Source organism: Petaurus breviceps, unplaced genomic scaffold (assembly GCF_028583685.1).
Source record: "Petaurus breviceps papuanus isolate PSGF00001 unplaced genomic scaffold, PetGlider_PUasm1.0 90564, whole genome shotgun sequence".
NCBI lineage: Eukaryota > Metazoa > Chordata > Mammalia > Diprotodontia > Petauridae > Petaurus > Petaurus breviceps.
Genome location: NW_027187275.1, coordinates 1032887 through 1054088, shown reverse-complemented (window position 1 = coordinate 1054088; position 21202 = coordinate 1032887). Strand labels below are relative to the sequence as shown.

Below are 21202 nucleotides of genomic sequence, written 5' to 3'. Positions count from 1 at the left end.
AATTATTGATCTCAAAAATATACCTTCTAGCCTGTATCTTCTAAAAGAGTCTCAAGAATTACTAATTCAATTGAGTGGGAGAAAGAACTAGTTAACTCCAAGATGTACTTATCACATTAAAGGGAAAATAAAGACAATTTATCCCACACTAAGCTTTTATCCTCTATGGTGATTTCATATTAAAAACCTCACTGATTTAGGTTGTAGTAAAATTGTTTTGTTCTGTGTTTGCCCATAAGTAAATCCAAGTATTTAACAATCTTTGGTCCCTTGACCTATTTTTATTCTTATTGTTCTTTCTCTTCAAACTAGTTTCACTCGACCCAGTACCTAAACTTACATGGTCTGTTACTCAAATGTTTTTTCTAGAATCCCAAGACTTTGTCTTTTTCTGTTCCCATGTATGAACTATTGTCCCTGGGTAATCTTCAGTATAGAATTTTTTCATTCCTGTTCTAAGTTAGCTAAGAATTAATAAAGAAAGTAAACTAATTAAGCTAATTTCCTCCACTACAAATGTATGGTACCTAACAACTAGACCATACCTGCTACTCAACAATACTTTTATTCTTATTGAATCAATCTTATTCTCTGGAGGAACTAGCACAAAATGTTCCTTCTTTTCTCTTTCCCCCAATCACAAGCCTACTTTCTACCCCCACTTAAAGTAGATGATCTACACTATTTAGATCACTGATGCCATACAACATGAGTTCCCTTGACTCCTCTCTTCTACTTCTCAAAAGCCCTCAGCATTATCATTCATTAACTTTCCTCCTTTCTGGTCAGAAAAGATGAAGTGTCCTTCCCTACTCCTCACAAAGATCAATCCCTTCACACATTTTTAAGCAGCCCTTTTCCTCTTTATTGGAGTATTACCCATTTACATTCAATTACAAATGATAAATTTGACTTCTCTACTATTCTTTATTTATTCCTTTCTCTCAAAATTAATAATTTAATAATTTTCTTTATTTTACTAATATAACTCCTTTACCACACTTAACAACAAAATCCCATTTTAATACTACTAACTCTAGAAGAACACCACAAATGTAATTCCTCCCAGTTTGTCTTCTTTTGGTTTAAGACTGGAGTTTATGCTCTCTTCCTACCCTCATCCTCGTGCCTTTCTCCCTATCACTCTCTGGAATATCCATTTTTCACATAATTTTAAAAGAGAATTCAGTCTCCATTTTCCTTTTTCTACCTTTCATCATTTAGTACTTATCAAAACAATTTCATCATTGTGTGTTCCCTCCACTATGACAAATGCATTTATATCTCAATCTAGTTATAGTTGCATAATATCTATTGATCAAAGGATTAAGTTCAGTGATCTGAGTTTGTTCCCCAGAGGGTCTTTCAATTTGTTCTTTTCAGTCTGTAAGTAATTCAAAAGCCTTCAGTATTTCTGTTGTTTTTTCAAAGCAAAATATATCTGAGCTAAGGCCTTTTCTCCATGAATTGCTACTGTGTCATCTTTATTTTTAAATGTCCCTCTTTTATTTTAGATGAGAATGCTTGACTTTCTAGGAAACTGATTTGGGGATTAAGTCTTATGTTCTTTAACTGTCTGCATGTCTTTCTTCAGCTTTTGTTAATTCTCATTTGAAATGCTAACTGATATTTTAGGATAGGTGAAATAAAATGAGGGGTTTGGATTAGATGGCCTTTAAGGTCCTTTTCTAGCTGTACATCTGAGATCCCAAGTCTTTCACCTTCACTACTTATAGCATGATCTCCCTGTCAATGAAATCTTAAAGTCTGACAACAGTATGTCTGAATCAAATCTTTAATTTTTCCATCTTAGCATTTGTGAATTCAAAATGTAATCTGTCCTTTTTCTCAATATATAATGGTCAAATTCTTTCATTCTTCGGAGTTTTCAATAAGCCTTCTTTTTTTCTTCTTCTTGATTTTTCCTTCTTGATTCATCCTCTAAATTCCTCACTTCCCTCTGCATTGCTTCTAAACATTTTTCCTCCTGTCTCTCTAAATGATGTATCTCCTATGCCGGCTCCTCATACTCTTCTAGACCCATTGAAAGGGAGAAAAGAGAAAAAGAAGGGGGAGGGAAAGGAGAGAGAGATAGAAAGAGAGAAGTGGGATATTTTCTGGGCTCATTTTTCTGTTGATAATGTTCTTTCTGCCAATGTCTTCCAGTAAAATAAGTGCTTCTATGATGTATTTATATTCCCTATAGAAATTTCTAAACCCCTGAGCTTCATCTTGTCCTAGGATGCTTCACTGCATCCAATTCTCTCTCTTCTCATTTATTTTTCCTAATTCCATTTTTTACTTTAATTCTCTTAATTTAATTCCCGTGTTTATCCATTTTATGTTGTCTTAAGAAAATGTGTTTTGCTTCTGATGTTGATATAGATTAAATACAATAACTCCTGACTCCACCACTGATCTCTTAATTGTTAAATCTGATGGACTATTCCCAATCTTTATACTTAAAAAAAAAATCTCTCTACAGTATCTAACTATTGACCATGCCCTTCCTCCTGGATTTCTCTTCCCTAGATGTTTATGACACTGCTTTCTCTTGGTTCTCCTCCTTATCTGACTGGTCTTGCTCAGTATCTTCTGCCGGAACATCACACATACACTCCCTCTACAGTAGGCATCCCCTAAGGTCCTGTCCTGGTTCCTTTTCTTTTCTTTTTCTACAATTTCTCTTTTGTATGGTTTAATTATCTTTATTCAGATGGCTCCCAGACCTATATATGTAGTCCTAATCTTCCTCCTGAGCTCTAGTAGTCCTACATCAACAGTGGCTTATTGGATATCCTTTAGTCAGTCACAAGGTCAACAAACATCCAAAATAGAACTCTATCTCCACCCCACCCAAGAACACTTCCCTTCTCCTAACTTTCCTATTTCTGTTTAGGATACCACTATTCTTCTAGTCACTGAGGTTTAAACCTCTGAATCATTCTCCATTCATCTCTTGCCCTCATCCCCCATATTCAATTAATTGTAAGGTCTTGTCAATGCTATCTTGAGAACATCTCCTGCACCTTGCCCCTTCTCTCTAATTACTCAGTCTCCACCACAGTTCAGGACCCTCAGTCATTTCTTGCCTGGATTATTACAATGACCTCTTGATAAGTCTCCCTGTCTCTACTAGTCTCCTCTTGACAATCCTCCATATAGAGGCCAAAATTCCTAAAGCACAGGTGGGACCATGGCATTTCCCTAATCAAGAAACATTAATGGCTCTTCCTATTGCCTTTAGGGCAAAATATAAACTCATTAGCGTAGCATTTAAAGTCTTTCTTAATCTGGCTCCAGGATACCCTTCTAGTCTTGTTGCACAACAAGCTGGTTGTTCTAGCTAAACTGGTCTCCATGAATTTAGCATTGCTGTTTTTCTCATCTCTGTTTTTTACATAGGTTGTTTTCTAATAATTCTGGAATACAATCCTTCCTCACTTCAGTCTCCAAGGTTCAATTTATGTATCATCTCTTTCTTCCTCAATTATTGTTATCTATTTCTGCATTGTATGCAATAAGCAGAAGGTAAAATCAAGGATAAAATGTTTTAAAATTGTGTCTGTACTTACAGCACATAGCATACGGCCTTGCACATAGAAGGCACTTAAATAGCTGTTGAATTGGATTGGACTTTTCCTTTTACCTACTCACTCCAACAAAACCATGCTATTCTCTCCTCCCAGCTTCTGTCTCTATACAGCTCCCTATGCCAAAAGCGGCTTCCTTCACCATCTCTGCCTAATGATTTTCTGTCCATCTCATAAAGTTTAACCAAAAGGTTAATTCTTCTGGAAAGCCTCCCCGGATTCTCTCCTTTTCCTCAACCACACCCCACCCCAAATAGGTAATGGCCTCATTAAGACTCTACCTGATAGTGTAACCTCCTGTGCTTACCTTATAATATCAGAGTTGATGGATGGAAAATGTTGACATTAGAGGAAGGAATATCTGGATTCAAATCCCACAGCATACACTTACTAGCTATGTGACCATGGACAAATTACTTAACCTCTCTTAGACTCGGACCATTCCCGATTCAGTAGATAACATTTATCTACTAAGTAGATTCACATTTTCATGAAACTATGTATGTTCTCATGAAATTATAACAGCAAGATTTCACTAGTGTGTCTAGATTTCCCCTTTATTTAAATTTCAATAAAATATTTAATGTTTTAAAATTTTCTTGACTTTTTAATAAAAACAACTAAAGTTATAAGAGAGTAGAAGTAACCTAATTACCATCACTGATGTTTAATTCAAAATAAATCTTGTTTTAATGCCAATGATAATAGAAGTAACTTGACCTAAGCATAAAGAGCAAGGAGCTGATAGTTACAGCAGGTTCTAATCCCAGCTCTGCACTACTGAGCGTTATGATTCTGAAGAAGGCATTTAATTTCCATAGGCATCAAACTTCTTCATCTGTACAATGAGGGTGGTGGAAGAGATATTTAAAGTTCCTTCCCAGAAATAAAATTCTAGGTATGAAAAAGTAAAACAAATACTTAACTGATTCCTCCTGCTTACAATTACTTACTCCTGTTAACTACTGTATATCTGATCCCTATTAAAATACTTCATTAATTCACTAAACCCAGAAAGGTAAGAAGAAATTCATTAAATTTACAGAAAACCATCTTAGCCTTAACTCTCAGCCTGATAGATTCCCTACTAGGTATTGAGGAAAAAAGTGTAAAAAAAAAAAAGTTAGTAATTCTCTTTTTTTCTAAGTCAGTTTTTCACACCATGGCTTTATTTTGTTGTTTCAATCAAAGAAATAGTTATAGCCTGAGTAACCATACAACACTTGGACTAGAGTAGGTAAACCTCTTCAGACAACATCCAAGATATATATGTCCTATACCAAATTTCACTTTATAACTAGTGTCATAATCAAGGTGGGTTTTAAGATAGAATGCATTCAGGGGTGGGGAACCTGAAACCTTGAGCCCACATGTGGTCCTCTAGGTCCTTCAAGTGTGGCCCTTTGATTAAATCCAAACTTCACAGAACAAATCTGCTTAATAAGAGGATTTGTTCTGTAAAACTTGGACTTAGTCAAAAGGCCCCACCTTCGGACCTAGAAGGCCATATATATCTATCCTGTAGATACTTTACTGTTCTTCTAGAGCTGTAAGAAACCTGAGAGAATTGAGATATTTTTGCTTAGCAAACAGAGCACCAGGAAAATGAAATGTTCATTGAGAACACAGGCTTGATTTAGTTCCTTATACATACAACCACACACATCAAAGACTTACTTTCAATTGCCTGCACTACAAAATGTAGAGTTTTAACGGATTAAAGGAGCACATGTAGATAGGTTGCTAACAAAAAAGAAACCATGAACCCTGTGACAAAACAAATAAAGTATTTTCAGGTGTATATAAGTACCATGTTATTAGGAACAGGAAGGCAGTGGCTCAGGCTTTAAAACAGAAATAAAAGTAATAGAAAAAAGTTATTAGAACAAAGAAAGTATTAATACTGGATATACTCTGATACAATGATAAAATAGTTTAGATTTTTTTAATCTTTTATTTTGGCAAACACTATAAAGGAACTACAAGTAGTTCCCAACATTGGACAGATGAGTTTATAGCTTTTACATACCCCAACCTCCTACAACCATCTAATCTGGGCTAACAAAATAATATTCCCTCATCCCATTAGGGCAATGGAGACTTTGCTCTTTTCCCTGGACATAAGGAGGAAGAAAGGAAAGAAAAAAACATTTTAGAGCCTGAAAAACCCTTTTTACTTCTTTCTGCCAATATCCCTTTACCTTGTCACTCTATTCCCAAGGCTCTAAAACTTTTATTTTATGGTCAAGGGAAGGGCTGGGAAAAGAGAAAGGGATTAAAGAACAGAAAGAGGACAAAAAAAGAGATACTGTTGAAAGATGGTCATTAATTATGGGGGGAGGGAACAAATGGATGAGCAAAGAGAAATCAATCTCCCTCATCTCTTCCCAAACACTTCCTCCTCAGATTGTCTTGCTAAGACATCTTCCCAGCCTATGATCCATGCCTCATTTCGCCCCAGCTGCAGGAACAAACATAACCATGTGGGGACAAGTCTTCAATTTGACTGCTTAGCAGTCCAAGAGGAGAGATGGGGAAATCACTGCCAGAGGTACTGTTCTGAGTGTCTCAAGTGAGAATGCCAAACAAATTTTCTCTTAAGAAAACTATTATAAATGGTGATTAATTATAAACAAAAATTATTATGCTACCAGTACCTTAGTTTTCAGATATATGAGTTAAAATCCCAAGGTACAGCAGGAACTACCTAGGAGCTTCATTTTTCAATTATGGTATCATTTACATGGGCTTATCAAGCAGATATGATCAATGAGGACAGACCCCAAAAAGCAGTTTTATGATGTAAAGAAAAACCTAAATTCACCTTGCTAGAGAATGAGTCATTAAAACATGGGCTGGGGGAACCGGAGGAGGGTCCTGAAGTATGAAACCATCAAAACACACTGCAGCCATAGGTGTGGCCAAAGTTATACCTCATAAGAAAGTAGAACAGAATGATCAATGAGGAACACCAGCAAGACAACATCAGGAGCAGGGTGCTGGAGTGGGAGGCAGGAAGAGTCCAGGTCTGATCTTAGCCAGCACTAGCTGCATGGGCATGGACATGGCATTTAGCCATTTGGAATATTAGTTTCCTCATATGAAAATATGAAGGATAATAATATTTATAGTGCTATCTCATAGGGGGGCTTGTGAGGATCAAATGAGATAATGTAGGCAAAGTGCTCTACAAACTGTAATGTGCTAATAAAAATTAATAATAATAATTACCATTATTACTATTATCCCCACAAAAGAAAATTTAAAAGCTACCAAAGATATCTGAGTTCAGGGGTGGCTAGGTGGAGCAGTGAATAGAGCACCAGCCCTGGAGGCAGGAGGACCTAAGTTCAAATCCAGCCTTACTTAGCCACTTGACAAACTTACTAGCTGTGTGACCTTGGGTAAGTCACTCAACCCCAATTGCCCTCTGAGTTCTGCACTTACTCAAGATACTGTGTCAAAAAGTTAGACTTTATTCACAACACTGGAGATGCATATATATTTTAAATACCTAACATAAATGGATTAATTTCCCTCCATGAAAACAGGGCAACCTACAAAGTTCTACTTTGATAAGCTATCAAAAGGCGGAATTGTTGAATCATCAGAGAATTGTAGCATTTTATTATCTGAGGAGAGCACACAAAAAAAAGAAGCTATAAATCATTATGCTCCCCCTATTCAGGTCAATATTAGTGGGAGAGGATGGCGTTTGAACTAAATTTGATGGATGGGGGAAAAATTCCTATCCTTGATTTTTAAGACCTTAATTGAAGGCAATAAGCAATACTTTGAAAAAAAAAACCTCTTAACTCCCCAAACTAAAGGACAGCTAAAAAAATATTATATGAAATTTATTTTTATGTAGGAATGTTTATATATTCATTTCTTGGAAAACTTTGCTTTCCCTTCTTACATTATGTTTCCATTTTGGATCCAAGCAATATTGAAGATTGGTAACATAGAAAAAAAATTCTCTTTATTGGAAGCAAATTAGGGTCAACTACTACCTTGCTTTTATTCTTTGCTTCTTGAAGGTGAAATTCTAAATTAGCTATAAAAGAAACATTATTTCAGAAAGACAACTTATGGTAAAAACCTTAATCATAAACACTGCAAGGTACAAAAAAGATTTTTTTTTTTTTTGAGGAGGAAGGGCAGGGCAATCGGGGTTGAGTGATTTGCCCAAGGTCACACAGCTAGTAAATGTTAAGTGTCTGAGGCCAAATTTGAATTCAGGTCCTCCTGACTCCAGAGTTGGTGGTCTCTATTCACTGCACCACCTAGACACCCCAGATTATTTTCTTAAAATGGAAATTAGACCAGTATTAAGAAGAAATAAAGATATGAATCAAAGCACCAGCTTTGTGAAGACCTACATTATGATATAGAAATACAAGCATAAAAGTAATATTATACAAAATAATTATTCCATCTTGAAACTCCACATGTGGGTCTTGACATATAGCATGTACTTTTGTTATATTTTAAAGTCCAAGAGTTATCAAATATTTGAAATTTTAATAATCTAAAATGTTTCCCTTTTGGGTTTCATAAGAACAGATTCACTTTTATTAGTATATGCTATATTAAATCAATGAGATAGAACTTTAGTATACCAACACACTAATCCATCACCTTTAGAATTAAAGCTGATTTTTATTCATCAATATTATTTAATGAGAAAAATAAGCTAATTGAAAACCAGACTCTAACATGCACTTATTTTAGTTTAACAAAAAAAAAGCCAAAAGAATAAGGTTCAATGAGAATCAGTACCCATTCCACAAACATAACATTCAACATGCCAGTCCACACAAAGTCAGTATTTAGCAAGCCTGTGATTTGCAAGAGTGACCAGTGTATTCATAAGATATTGATATGAATTAACAATAAAAAGCAAAACACTTTTTTCATCAGGTCATACTATTTTCATAGCATATTTGTTAATAGTGATTTGTGTTCAGAAAATATATTTTCCCTTAAATTGTTACCTGATATTACACACATACAGGCATTCAGTCTTTCCAAATAGTGTGCCTGTATTTTTATTAGTTACACTGATAACAACTACAATAGACTTTGTTCTGAATGGATTTTATCAATAAGTGTTGATCAGTATAAAGTAGCAATATATCAAATAACTCAGGTCATAAGAAAGAGAATTGCACTTTTTTTGAAGTAACAAAAACCTTGAAGTTATATAGCATCAAAAACTGTCCTTTTACTTCGTCTTCCGAAAAGCAATGTCAATGTATCAGGAGGATCTCTTATTTTATAACTACCTAATATATTAATCATAGGAAGACAAAAGATATAAAACCCTACAGCAACTATATCTTCTATTTACATTCACACTGCTCCAGGGAAAAGCAGATGATGTGTAATGCCTTTTTGTAGCTATAAGTGGGCATATTTATATCTACTTAAAACTATATTTTATTGCTATCAATATTTGCATTAATTAAAGCTACTTCAGATGGGTGATTTGCATAGACACATTACTGAAGAAATTATCTGAAGTCAGAGGACCTAGACACAAATCCCACCTTTGATACTTATTACACTTGTGATCCCAGAGATAAAATTTAACATTCTTGGGCCACTGGTTTTCTAATCTGTAAGAAGAGGGGAGTGGACTGGATGGATTCTGAGATTCCTTTCAGCTCTACATCTCTTATATAAATTACAATCTCATTTTTGATACATCAGTAGAATTCCTGTCATGTACAATGCTATAGAAATTATAAAATTTAATTCAGTATTAGTTACTGAAAATTTAACACTAAATATAAAATAATAAAATGTAATTCCCACTCTGGGCCTATCACCAAAAAGGTGAAGAATTTTCTGCTGAAGCAGAAATTTAAGCCACTATGGTATCTTATGCTAGTGATAACTAAAAATAAAAATACCAAGAGCTTTTCTCATATGCATTTCTGTTACTTATAAAACAAACCTCATGTTAACAGCTGCTAACATTCCTTCATTTAAGGTTTTATGAAAGTGTATGGTAGAAAATAAAATTAAAAAAGAAAAGTCTGCTTGTTACATTATTGTAACATATGACACTCACCAGTACAAAGTAGTATGCATATAAAGCTGCTGAATGGTGAATGATAAAAAACTTATCACCAATCACCTTCCAGTAAAAAAGGATAAGAAGCATATCTGCAAAAAAGGAAAAAAAAATGACCAAAGTGAGGGATCAGATACGTAGAAAACTTGCACCACTTCAGACTTACTTAAAATTAATTGCTACCTGTGCTGGATACTTCAAATATGTCAGCAGCAGATGTCAAATTAAAACAACAGAATTATTAGATGCTGGGAGACAGCACAAAATATGGAATTAGAACAGTCACAGAGAAGGAGAATGCCTTCACTTTAAGGATTCAGAACTTATCTCCACCTAGAAGCAAGTGAATCGAATGGCTACACAGAGTTGCTACCCTATTCTAAGCAGGACGTACAGCCCATCCGACTAAGAGGTATAGAATTAAGTGGAAAAAGCTTTATAATATTCGATCTTTCATTTAAATTCAAGAAATTTGAATTCGTGACCTAAAGTCATCAAAGAAGAAAGTTATGTAAAGAACATTAGAGTATTTCTTTTCTAGCACAATTATTATCAAAAGATTTAATTATAAAACAGAAATACAGTGAAGAAGTGAAAATACCCTAAAATCTCTCTCTGAACATTTTCTGACATAAGGGATTTAGGTTCAGAAACTTAAGAGTTTTCAATAATCCGTTTTAAAAGAGAGGGGAAAATAATTCAAGTAATTTTTTAAAATAACTGATATCACAAAAAGCACATTAAATCTGCAAATGCAGAAAAGAGTGGCTAGCTAGTATGAAGACCTACAAAAGGGATATCAACAATACCGAAAATCAAAGGGATCAGATCCCTGTTCTTTGACATGTAGCTCATCTGTTCTAGGATGCATTTCTCCTTCATAACCTCCTTTTGAAGAATAGGATAAATCATTTAGCCCTAAGGCAAAGAGGGAAAGGTTTCACACACATAATCAAAGGGTAAATTTTTTAAAAGGGGCACATTTCTTAAAAGGCATGGCTGACATAAAGGAACCAAAAGATGGCTCTATTTCTTCATAGCACAGTTAGAGATATACAAATCAAAATAACTTTTTATTTATTACTCATAATCACCATTTAACTATATCACATAATTACCAGAGAGGAGGTAGCCTGAAACAATGGCAAGATTCACTTGAACAAGTGAAGGCTCACCCCTGTGAATAAACATGAAAATAAAGTTTTAGTCTTTACCACCCAACTTAGGGATTTTTTGGTACAATTTTTTCTAAGAGAACTTCCCAGCACATTTGTTTTTGTTTCCATGGTTTAAATATTTTGAAAATTTGTTATATCCTTATTTGGCAAACAACTGTTTTGTATGTAAATCATATTGGTACTCTAAAAGTTTGCCATGACACAATTCCTGAAATGTCACTTGAAAGGTTTTAGGATATTCCAGTCAAAATGTAAATTCTAGAAGGAATTCATTGTCCACAGGAGGTCTCAGATACAATCCCTTCTGACAACTTGAGAATCCTTTGAATTAATACAAAAAATGAAATTTAACTGAGAAATATGCTTTGGGACATACTTTCAATGGGGAGCTTCTTACAGGCCTAAGCCAAGTTTCCAAAGTTTCTTTTAGGACAAATGATTAGTTCTGCAGGATCCAAACTAGGTTGATAGTGATAAAGAATGATGATGATAATTAAATTTATATGGTGCTTCCAAGTTTGTAAGCACTTTATAAATATTATCTCTTTTTATCCTCACAATAACCCTGAGGTGTAGGTGCTATTTTTATCCTCATTTTACAGATAAGGAAACTAAGGCAGATCAAGGTCAAGTGACTTGCTCAGGGTCAGAGTATTAAGGGTATGAGGCCGGATTAAAACGCTTGTCTTCCTGATTCCAGGCTCAAAACTATGTGTATTGTGCCATCTACCTGCCCTGCTCCACTGAGGGGCACTGGGGAAAATTTAATCTCAGTCAATTCTTCTAAATTGGGAATATAGCTCTCCTTTTATATCCCTCTCAAAACACACACAACACCAGGAAAGCTATAAGTACTTGGATTCATCCCTGTTCCAAACCCAAATCCCTAGAATAGCAACAGCAGTAGAAATTAAAGAGTAGTAGTGAGTATTCTGAGCTACAAAGAATAGCTAGGAACCCAGTGTAGCAAATACTTTACTAGGTTTATAAGAATGTCATAGCATTCACTCCTTCTGCTAATTATATCAAATAAATAAATATCAAGTATCTATAATTATGTAGTCAACATAGGACTAAGTACGGTAATACAGTCCGACAATGTGTGTAATGACTACTGTATGGTACAAATTAACCAAAAATGTCACTTCTAGCTAGTCCATTTTACTAATTTTGTTTTTCAGTCATGTCCAATTCTTCATGACCCATCTGGGATTTTCTTGGCAAAAATACTGGAGTGGCTTGCCATTTCCTTCTCCAGTTCATTTCACAGACAAGGAAACTGAGGCACAGAGGGTTAAGCAACTAAATGGGATTTTAAATTACAAATGCTTTTTATGCTAAAAAAAAAAAAGTAAGAATCAAAATCCCAGAACTGTAAGAAATAATCATGAAATAATAAAAAAAATAATCTAGTCCCCTTGCTTTGAGGTAGATGAAGTACTATTATGTCTAAGGTATTTTAAGACCATATAGCTGGAAAGCTGGAAAGGGAACTAGAACCCAGGTGTCTTATTTCTGTAATGTAATGCTCCTAAGGTAACACAAGCTTTTCAGTATTACTGAATTAAATCAAATCATTCACAAATAGAAACAAAATTTCGGCCTATGTTTCTTACTGGTGTGAAGGATCAGTGATTTTTGTTGGTGTTAGAAATTCATGGAGTAAGAACTCTGGCCATGGAGTCACACCAATAACTTAGGAGATAATTGTGAGGAAATTGCCTCAAGCACAGAGAGGTTAAGTGGACTTGCCTAGGGGCACAGGTGTAATAAGTGCCAAAGGCAAAATCTGAACCCAAGGAAAAATTTATCAGTCTATCCATTGCAATACCCTCATTACTAGAATATTATTTACTAGTTTCCAAAGTGGTAACCCAATGGAAATCTTGCTACTTTTGATCATATTACAGTTAGAATTTTATTCAAGTTCAAGTTTCTGAATAGTGGCTAGAATACTGAATCTTGCAATCAGGAAGACCTTAGTTCATGTCTCACTTCTAAAACCCACCAAATAAGTGACACTAAACAAGTCACTTAACCTCTAAGTACTCTGGGCAACTCTTAAAGACTATTCATGCTAATAAGGTAACAAACTGCATTAGGAAAGGGAGTTTCCTCTTCCTATATGAAGTACCTTATACCAATGAAATCACAGTTCTAGTTCCTATTCCCTATTAAAGTTAGGGAGTGCAAATTTTTTACTCTAATGTCAGACAATAAGGCAAAAATTAAATTAATGATTGAGTCAAAGTAGAGGGGGTTGAGTGGATAGAGCCCCAGGCCTGAAGTCAGAAAGATCTGAGTTCAAATCTGCCCTCACACACTTACAGCTGGGTGACCCTGGGCAAGTAAGGAAGGTAAAAAGTGAGACATGAACTAAGGTCTTACCCCTATCTGTTTCAGTTTCCTCATTTGTAAAATACGGTAGAGAAGGCAATGGCAAACCACTCCAGTATCTTTGACAAGAAAACCCCAAATGGGGTCATGAAGAGTTGGAAACAAGTGAAATGAGTGAACCACAATGAGAAACTTTTCAACTAAACTATCTTGTTCTAGTTAGAAATATTCTCTAACACAACTGAACCATAAACTCTTATATATAAACAGAAACCCTTTATATTTTCAAAGTAAATGAGAAATAATCTTAAAAAGAAACATTCCTTTCAAAAGCATAAGTGAAACCAAACCATTTGGGGAAATATCTTACCAAAGGGGATCAGCTATAGTAGCTTCATCAAAAAATAAAATATATAGGCATAAAGAACCAACCAGCAAGGAATGGAATGTGGACACAATCCTGAAACAAGAAAAAAACATATTCAATATCATTCAGACTGAAATGCATCCTTATCTCATTTAGGCATATGAAATTTTCTAAAGGAATTATTATGGGAAATCTAAGAAATGAATGGAATGGTAATAGCCCTGTACATGTAATCAGTAGAGACCCGAGTTCAAACCCTGCCTGTGATCATGGGCAAATCAGTTAAATTCTTTTGAGATGTATTTTCTTCATCTGTAAAAGGAAGATAATAATATCTGCTGTATTCACCTCACTAGGCTGGTGTGAGGAATGATATAATGTAATCTGAACGTTTTCTAAACCAAGTACTATATAAATTTTTGCTATTATTATTATTCTGAAGATTATAGCATAAAACTACAATTTTCAAATAATCTCTAGACACTGCCAATACCAAACACAACTCTCTCTTTAGTTCTGGGATATTTTTGCTCACAAGTCTTATAACACATATGGTCAGCTGCAATCATTCTTCAGGGTAGTTTTGCTCAAATACTTCAATAGATTTATGATTTAATCAATATGGGTACTACCTCTAAAGATGCAGACTGCCAACCATCCATGCTCTCTCATTCTGCACAACACGTGCATGTTCATGTCCCTTTGTAACTCCATGTCAGGGTTTAAACTACTTTTAGGGGCATCTTGTTTAATTTTCGAAATAGTAAAAGACATATATACCATTATCTCTACTTTATGGAGGAGAAAATTAAGGATCAAGAGAGGTTAAGTGACTTGCCCACTATCACATGGAGGTTAGTAAGCATAAGTGTTAATAGCAGAACCCAGGTCTTCTCATTCCTACTCACATTGTTATCAGATGCTGCAAACTGGTATGAAAATGCAATCTGAAAAGTGATCTTTGTCAGGACACACTAAGGAACCTAATCACATTTAGGATATGTTATTTTCCTAAGTCTGGTCTATTAAAGAATCAGATTTGAAAAGAAATACATAAAAGCAAACTAGAGATATCAACTAATTAAGACTTATTTTTGTGTATAAAGAAGGTCTAAAGTTTTGAGGAAAGTTCAATTCAAACTCAACCAACATTTAATAAGCACCTAATATGTCCTTTCCAGGAACTGCATTATTTCTTTTCTCAGCAGAAATGTAAAAAAGATTCTAGTAAATTATATCTGACTAATATTAACAAAATGAGCCAAATCATATAAACTTGATTTTATGTATATATTTGTATGCATGTGTATTTGTACACATGTATATACACACTATTTACTTATGTGTGTAATTTGTTTGTAATTTATATCTTCCTATACAATTAAAGTTTAATGTGTATATATAAAATCATATTTATCTATATATCTTATATATCTATATATCTTATCTTATATATCTTATATAAACTGTCATATTGAATTCAAAATTAAAACAAAATAGTTCACAAGCTTTGAAAACTTTACAGAAATAAAGAAATAAAAAAGGTTAAAGGGTAAGAGTATTATTTTGAGTTTTCTCAAGCCCAAAGTACTTTTCTCTTTAGTAATATTAAATAGCATCCCTTTAAAATAATTAAAATTAATCATCAATATGCCATTAAATATTACAAAATAACCTCATAGTAAGACAAACCTGGGAGTTTATATGATCAAAATAAGTGTTCCTAAAAAGGGGAGTGTAAATCAAAGTCAAAGAGAATTTTAAATACTATCACGGTCCTCACTATTTAAAGGATTCACTGCAGTGAATCCTTCTGTAAAGTAAAATGTCCTTTCACAACATAAATAATTAACCCACATTTTACACCACACCCCCCCATACAAAAAGGCATATTGATTTTTTTTATTTTTAGATTGCCAAAATTTCCCCCAAAATCCTTCCCCATTCTCCTCTCAAAAAGGTTATCTCTTTTAGAAAAGAAAAAAGAGGAAATAAAAAAAATTTCAACAAAATTGATCAATACATTGAAAAAAACTGACAATACATGCAATGTTGCATACTTGTAGACGCCCTCACTTTTGCAAAGGCTGGGGATAAGGAAGAGATATCTTCTCCTAGTTCTTGTTTGAGGTCAATCTTTTCTTTGTAATTCTTCAACATTCATTTTTTTTTTAAATTTTCTAGTGGCTGTTCCTTCCACTTCTATTGTTGTAGTCGTGTGTAACATGGTTTGTTTTTGTTTTTTTTTGGGGGGGGGGTTGGCTTTGCTTACTTCACTTTCCATTATTTCATTTAAATCTTTCCACGCACCTTTGTATTCAACATATTTGTCATTTCTTACAGCACAGTAAGTGGTACCTTCATATACTACAATTTGTTTACTCATTCCCTAACTGAAGGTCAGCTGCTTTGCTTTCAGGTCTTTCTTACCACACACACACAAACAAAATGCTGCTATAAATATGTTTGCTGTATATGGAGACAGTAGGATCTCTGGGCCAAAGGCTATGAACATTTAATCATTTCATTGTCATAATTCCAAACTGCTTTCCAAAAAGTTGTACTAATTCACAGCCTCAGCAGCAATCCGTTAGTGAGCCTTTCCACAACCCTTTCAACATTAGCTATTCCCATCTTTTTTCATTTTTTCCAATTTTCTGGTTGTTAGGTGAGGCTTCAGGGTTGTTTTGATTTGCATTTCTCTTAGTATTAGGGATTTGTAGTATTCTATCATATGGTTGTTCATAGTTTGCAGTCCTTTTGAGAATTTTTTGTTATTATGTTTTGACTACTCATTTATTGGCAGAATGACTTCTGGGGTTGATTTATCCCTTCTGATCTCTCTAATCTGGTCTTCAGATACTTGTCCATGACTTGGAGGTAACAGTAAAGATAAATCTGGATGTACCATGTCAGAATGACACTGACCAAAATTCTGTTGGGTTGAACACATCATTACCTTCCCTCTGAGATTAATTTTCATCTACAGTATAAGTAGTTTGTATATAAAGGTCATTTGCATGTTGTTTCCTCAGTTAGAATGTGAACTCCCTAAGAGAGAAACAGTGTTTTTGCCTTTCTATGTCTATCACTTAGCACAAAAACTGGGAAATACTCAGCACTTGAGATTGTTGACTAACCAACCACTATTTGCATATACAACTAAAAAAGTCCAAAAGCAGTCAGCCAAATTACTTAGAAAACTACCTGTATGTATCTCACTGATTGGATATAGTAACACCCTCAATCAGTCTAATTCTACTATGGTATATACAGATTTATCTTAAATTGGGTAGAGCTGTAAATACCTCCAAACAAGAAAAAGAATACAAAGTAACGACCAAGTGAACTTATAAAAAAGACAGTAGGAGGCAGAGCCAAGATGGCAGAGTAAAAAGCACAAACTTGGCATGAGCTCCGGCTTCAATCATTTCCAATACCTGTAAAAAAAATTACTCTAAAAAAAATTCTAAAGCTACAGAACCAACAAAGGTACAGAGAAACAAATCTCCCACTGATGGCAGCCTGGCAGGCTGATAGAAAAGGTCTACTGCAGTATGCTGGGAGCTGAGTGCAGTCCCCAGTGAGCTGTGTTTCCTTAACAGCACCCAGACTGGCCAGAGCAGACTTCAGGAGAGTAAATCATCAGCAGCAGTGGTGGTTTCCAGACTCCTCAACCCATAAATGCCAAAGAGAAAATAAAAGGTCAGTCAGGAACTCTGTTGTAAAGGTGAAGGAACAGCACAATCCGGCCCCTGGCCCCCGGGGTGAGAAGTGGCGGGAGGCACAGTGTGCTACATAGCTGCTTTCAGAGCTCCTGGCCTGCAGATTGTAGGGGGACCAAGAAACCATTCAGAGGGTAATCATTCTTGCTTTGACCTGCTTGGATCTGGATCGCAGTCTTGCGTGGTGGCCCTGTGGTGTGTGGCCAGTGTGCCAGAGCTTCTGGGGGCTGTAGAGAGGGCACCCAACTAATAGCTCCAGCAGCTGCAAAAACCCCAGAAATTTGGGATAAAGCTCTCTCCATTATGTAAACAGAGTTCTAGTGTGGCAAAGAGTTCAAAAGTCAAGTAACTGGCAAGATGAGGAAGCACAATCAGCCCATACAATCCTTTTCTGCGGACTAAAAGGACCAAAGCATGGAACTGGAGGAGGACAATGAAGTCAGAACTCCTACATCAAAAGTTTCCAAGAAAAATATGAACTGGTCATAGGCCATGGAGGAACTCAAGAAGGATTTTGAAAATCAAGTAAGAGAAGTGGAGGAAAAATTGGGAAGAGAAATGAGAATGATGCAAGAAAATTATGAAAAGCAAGTCAACAGCCTGCTAAAGGAAACCCAAAAAAAATTCTAAAGAAAACAACACCTTAAAAAGTAGATTCTCAAATGGCAAAAAAAAGGCCCAAAAAGGCAATGAGGAGAAAAATGCCTTAAAAAGCTGAATTTGCCAGATGGAAAAAGAATCTCAAAAGCTCACTGAAGACAATCGTTCCCTCAAAATTAGACTGGAACAAATGGAAGCTAGTGACTTTATGAGAAATCAAGATACTATTAAACAGATTGAAACAAATGAAAAAATAGAAGGCAATGTGAAATATCTCATTGGAAAAACCACTGACCTGGAAAATAGATCCAGGAGAGATAATTTAAAAATTATTGGACTACCTGAAAGCCATGATCAAAAAAAGAACCTAGAAATCATCCTTCAAGAAATTCTCATGGAAAACTGACCTGATACTCTAGAACCAGAGGGCAAAATTGAAATTGAAAGAATTCATCAATCACCTCTTGAAAAAGATCCCAAAAAGAAAACTCCTAGGAATATCATAGCCAAATACCAGAGTTCCTAGGTCAAGGAGCAAATATTACAACCAGCCAGGAAGGAACAATTTTACTACTGTGGAAACACAATCAGGATAACACAAGATCTAGCAGCTTCTACATTAAGGGTTGATCAAAGGGCTTGGAATATGACATTATGGAAGTCAAAGGAGCTAGGATTAAAACCAAGAATCACCTACCCACCAAAACTGAGTATAATACTCCAGGAGAAAATATGGTCATTCAATGAAATAAAGGACTTTCAAGAATTCTTGATGAAAAAACCAGAGCCGAACAGAAAATCTGACTTTCAATCATAAGAAGCAAGAGAAGCATGAGAAGGTAAATAAGAAAAAGAAATCAGAAGCAACTTATTAAAGTTGAATTATTTACATTCCTACATGGAAAAATGATAAATGTAACTCATGAGACTTTTCTAAATATGAGGATAGTTGAAGGGAATATATATATGTGTATACATACATACAAGTATGTATGTATATACACATATGTATGTATAGCAGGGTGTGTGTGTGTATAAATATATATGTGAGTGTGCATATGTGTGTACATGTATACATAGACAAATGGCACAGGATGGGTTTAATATGAAGGGATGATATCTTAAAAATAAAATTAAGAGGTGAGAGGAATATATTGGGAGAAGGAGAAAGGGAGAGATAGATTAGAGTAAATTATCTCATATAAAAGAGGCAAGAGAATACTGTTACAAAGGAGGGGAAGAGCAGGAAGGTGAAAGGGAAAGGGTCAACCTTACTCTCAATGAATTTGGCTTAAGGAGGGAATAACATACACATTCAATTGGGTATCTTACCCTACAGGAAAACAGGGGGGAAGGGGATAATGGGGGGTGGTAGAAGGGAGGGCAGATTGGGGGAGAGGGTTGTTAGAAGCAAACACTTTTGAAAAGGGACAGGGTCAAAGTAGAAAATAGAATAAGTAGGGGGCTGGATAGGATGGAGGGAAATATAGTTAGTCTTTCACAATATAACTACTATGGAAATGTTTTGCTTAACTACACATGTACAACCTATGTTGAACTGCTTGTTTTCCCAGTAAGGAGGGAAGAAGGGAAAGACTCTGGAACTCAAACTTTCAAAAAACAAATATTAATGCATGTTACATGCAACTGGGAAATAAGATATACAGGCACTGGGGTATAGAAATCCATCTTGCCCTACTAGAAAGTTGGGGGGGGGGGAGGATATATGAGAGAACTGATTGCGGGAAGGGGTATTCAGTAGGCTCGCTCTTTTGGGGCGGGGGGTAAGGGAGAGACAGGGCAAAAAATTTGTAACTCAAAATCTTGTGGAAATGAATGTTGAAAACTAAAAATAAATAAATAAATTGAAAAAATAATACAAAGTAATTTTAACATAGTGAAATGGTAAGGAAAAAAACAAGATAAAATTAATTAGAAGTAATATGCTTAGGAATGTAAAACAAATAAAACAATATCTGTGTGCCTAGTCAAATTGTACCAATCAATTAATTATATCATAATTTCCAGGTTTGTCGATAACAGATCCTATATCCCAGTGAACAATGGTAGCAAATATTGTTTACTAAATCATTTATTCTGTATTATAAAGTGTATCCTGAAATATAATTCCTAATTTATCATTTCAGATACTTCAGAAACATTTCTGTGAAGTGCCACAGGTCACTTTACAAGCAAAATTAAGTCCTGGCACACGTAATTCAAATGCCCTTTTGTTTAGAAGGAATGGTATTAAATACACACTAGCATAAAATATGTTTTTCACTTTTTAACTTTATTTAGCATATGTTTGTAAAATTTTTTCTAAGAAATTAATAATCATATTAGAATAGTAGTTTAGAAGTTGGAGATTTAATCATTTTTAGGTAGTCTGTTAACAACTAAAATTACATAATCTAAAACAAGGCAAAAGCAGCAGCTTAATTAGTGGACCAGAAAATAAAAAAATAAATCATAAGTAATTCAGCACAGCAGGATTCTCCATGCTAAGTGTGTCCATCTGGTTAATGCTGGAACTAAGTGAATAAAGGAAGAAGAAATAAATTATAATATTGTGGCAAATAACACCTATAAATTCTTATCTTTTATGTAAGAGCAACAATTAAGCTTAATGACTCAATTGCAATTATAACCACTCAAATTAATGTTTTCTGGTGGGGATTTTTATATGCCTTCCTAAGTGACTCAAACCATCCAGGGGTCACAGATTTTTAGGCAGTATCAGATTGTGAGGAAGCAGCAGTTTGCGTTATGTTAATTTATTCTCTCCAAGTTAGTAGGAAAATTGCTGCGATAGGGAAAGGGCAAATCCTGTGGGTTTCAGGAGGTAGGAGTCACCCCCAACTCTATAACATGCCCCACCATGGTTATAGAGACAGCTTCTCCTTTGAGATTTCTTGGCAAGCCTGTTTTTCATTTATACAGTGGTAACTAGTGACTGGCTAGTGACTGCTGCTTTTACCTTGCTTTAAGTTATGTAATATTAGTTAACTAATACACAGAATGCCCAGAAATCATTAAATCTGTCAATCTACATTGGGATATAGACTATAGGAATGTGATTCTACTTTCTACCTCCTGTCCCAGGTATTTTTCCATTTTTTGCTCAATTCTTCACTTTGTCCCTATGAAAACTCCATTTTGGGGTGGCATGCCCTAAGTATAAAGAATACTGGACTTAGAGTCAGGTGAGGCCTTGGTCTGAATATTCTTTACTAGCTGTGACTATAAACAAATTACTTAACTTCTCTGAGATCTTGGTTTCCTCATCACAAAATGGGGATTATAATACCTATGTATAT

At 35.0% G+C, this 21202-nt stretch overlaps 2 protein-coding genes across 5 annotated transcripts in view; both read right to left on the bottom strand.

Moving 5' to 3' along the window:
* The window catches only part of RWDD3 (RWD domain containing 3), an 835110-nt gene that overhangs the window by 548170 nt on the left and 265738 nt on the right, over positions 1-21202 (bottom strand). The window lies entirely within an intron of this gene.
* The window catches only part of TLCD4 (TLC domain containing 4), an 84300-nt gene that overhangs the window by 31893 nt on the left and 31205 nt on the right, over positions 1-21202 (bottom strand). The window contains exons 4-6 of the mRNA XM_069063382.1: positions 13561-13650; positions 10794-10852; positions 9673-9767 (exon numbers count right to left, since the gene is read on the bottom strand). Of these exons, the coding sequence (XP_068919483.1) occupies positions 9673-9767; positions 10794-10852; positions 13561-13650 (244 nt within the window). The remainder of the gene's footprint in view (positions 1-9672; positions 9768-10793; positions 10853-13560; positions 13651-21202) is intronic.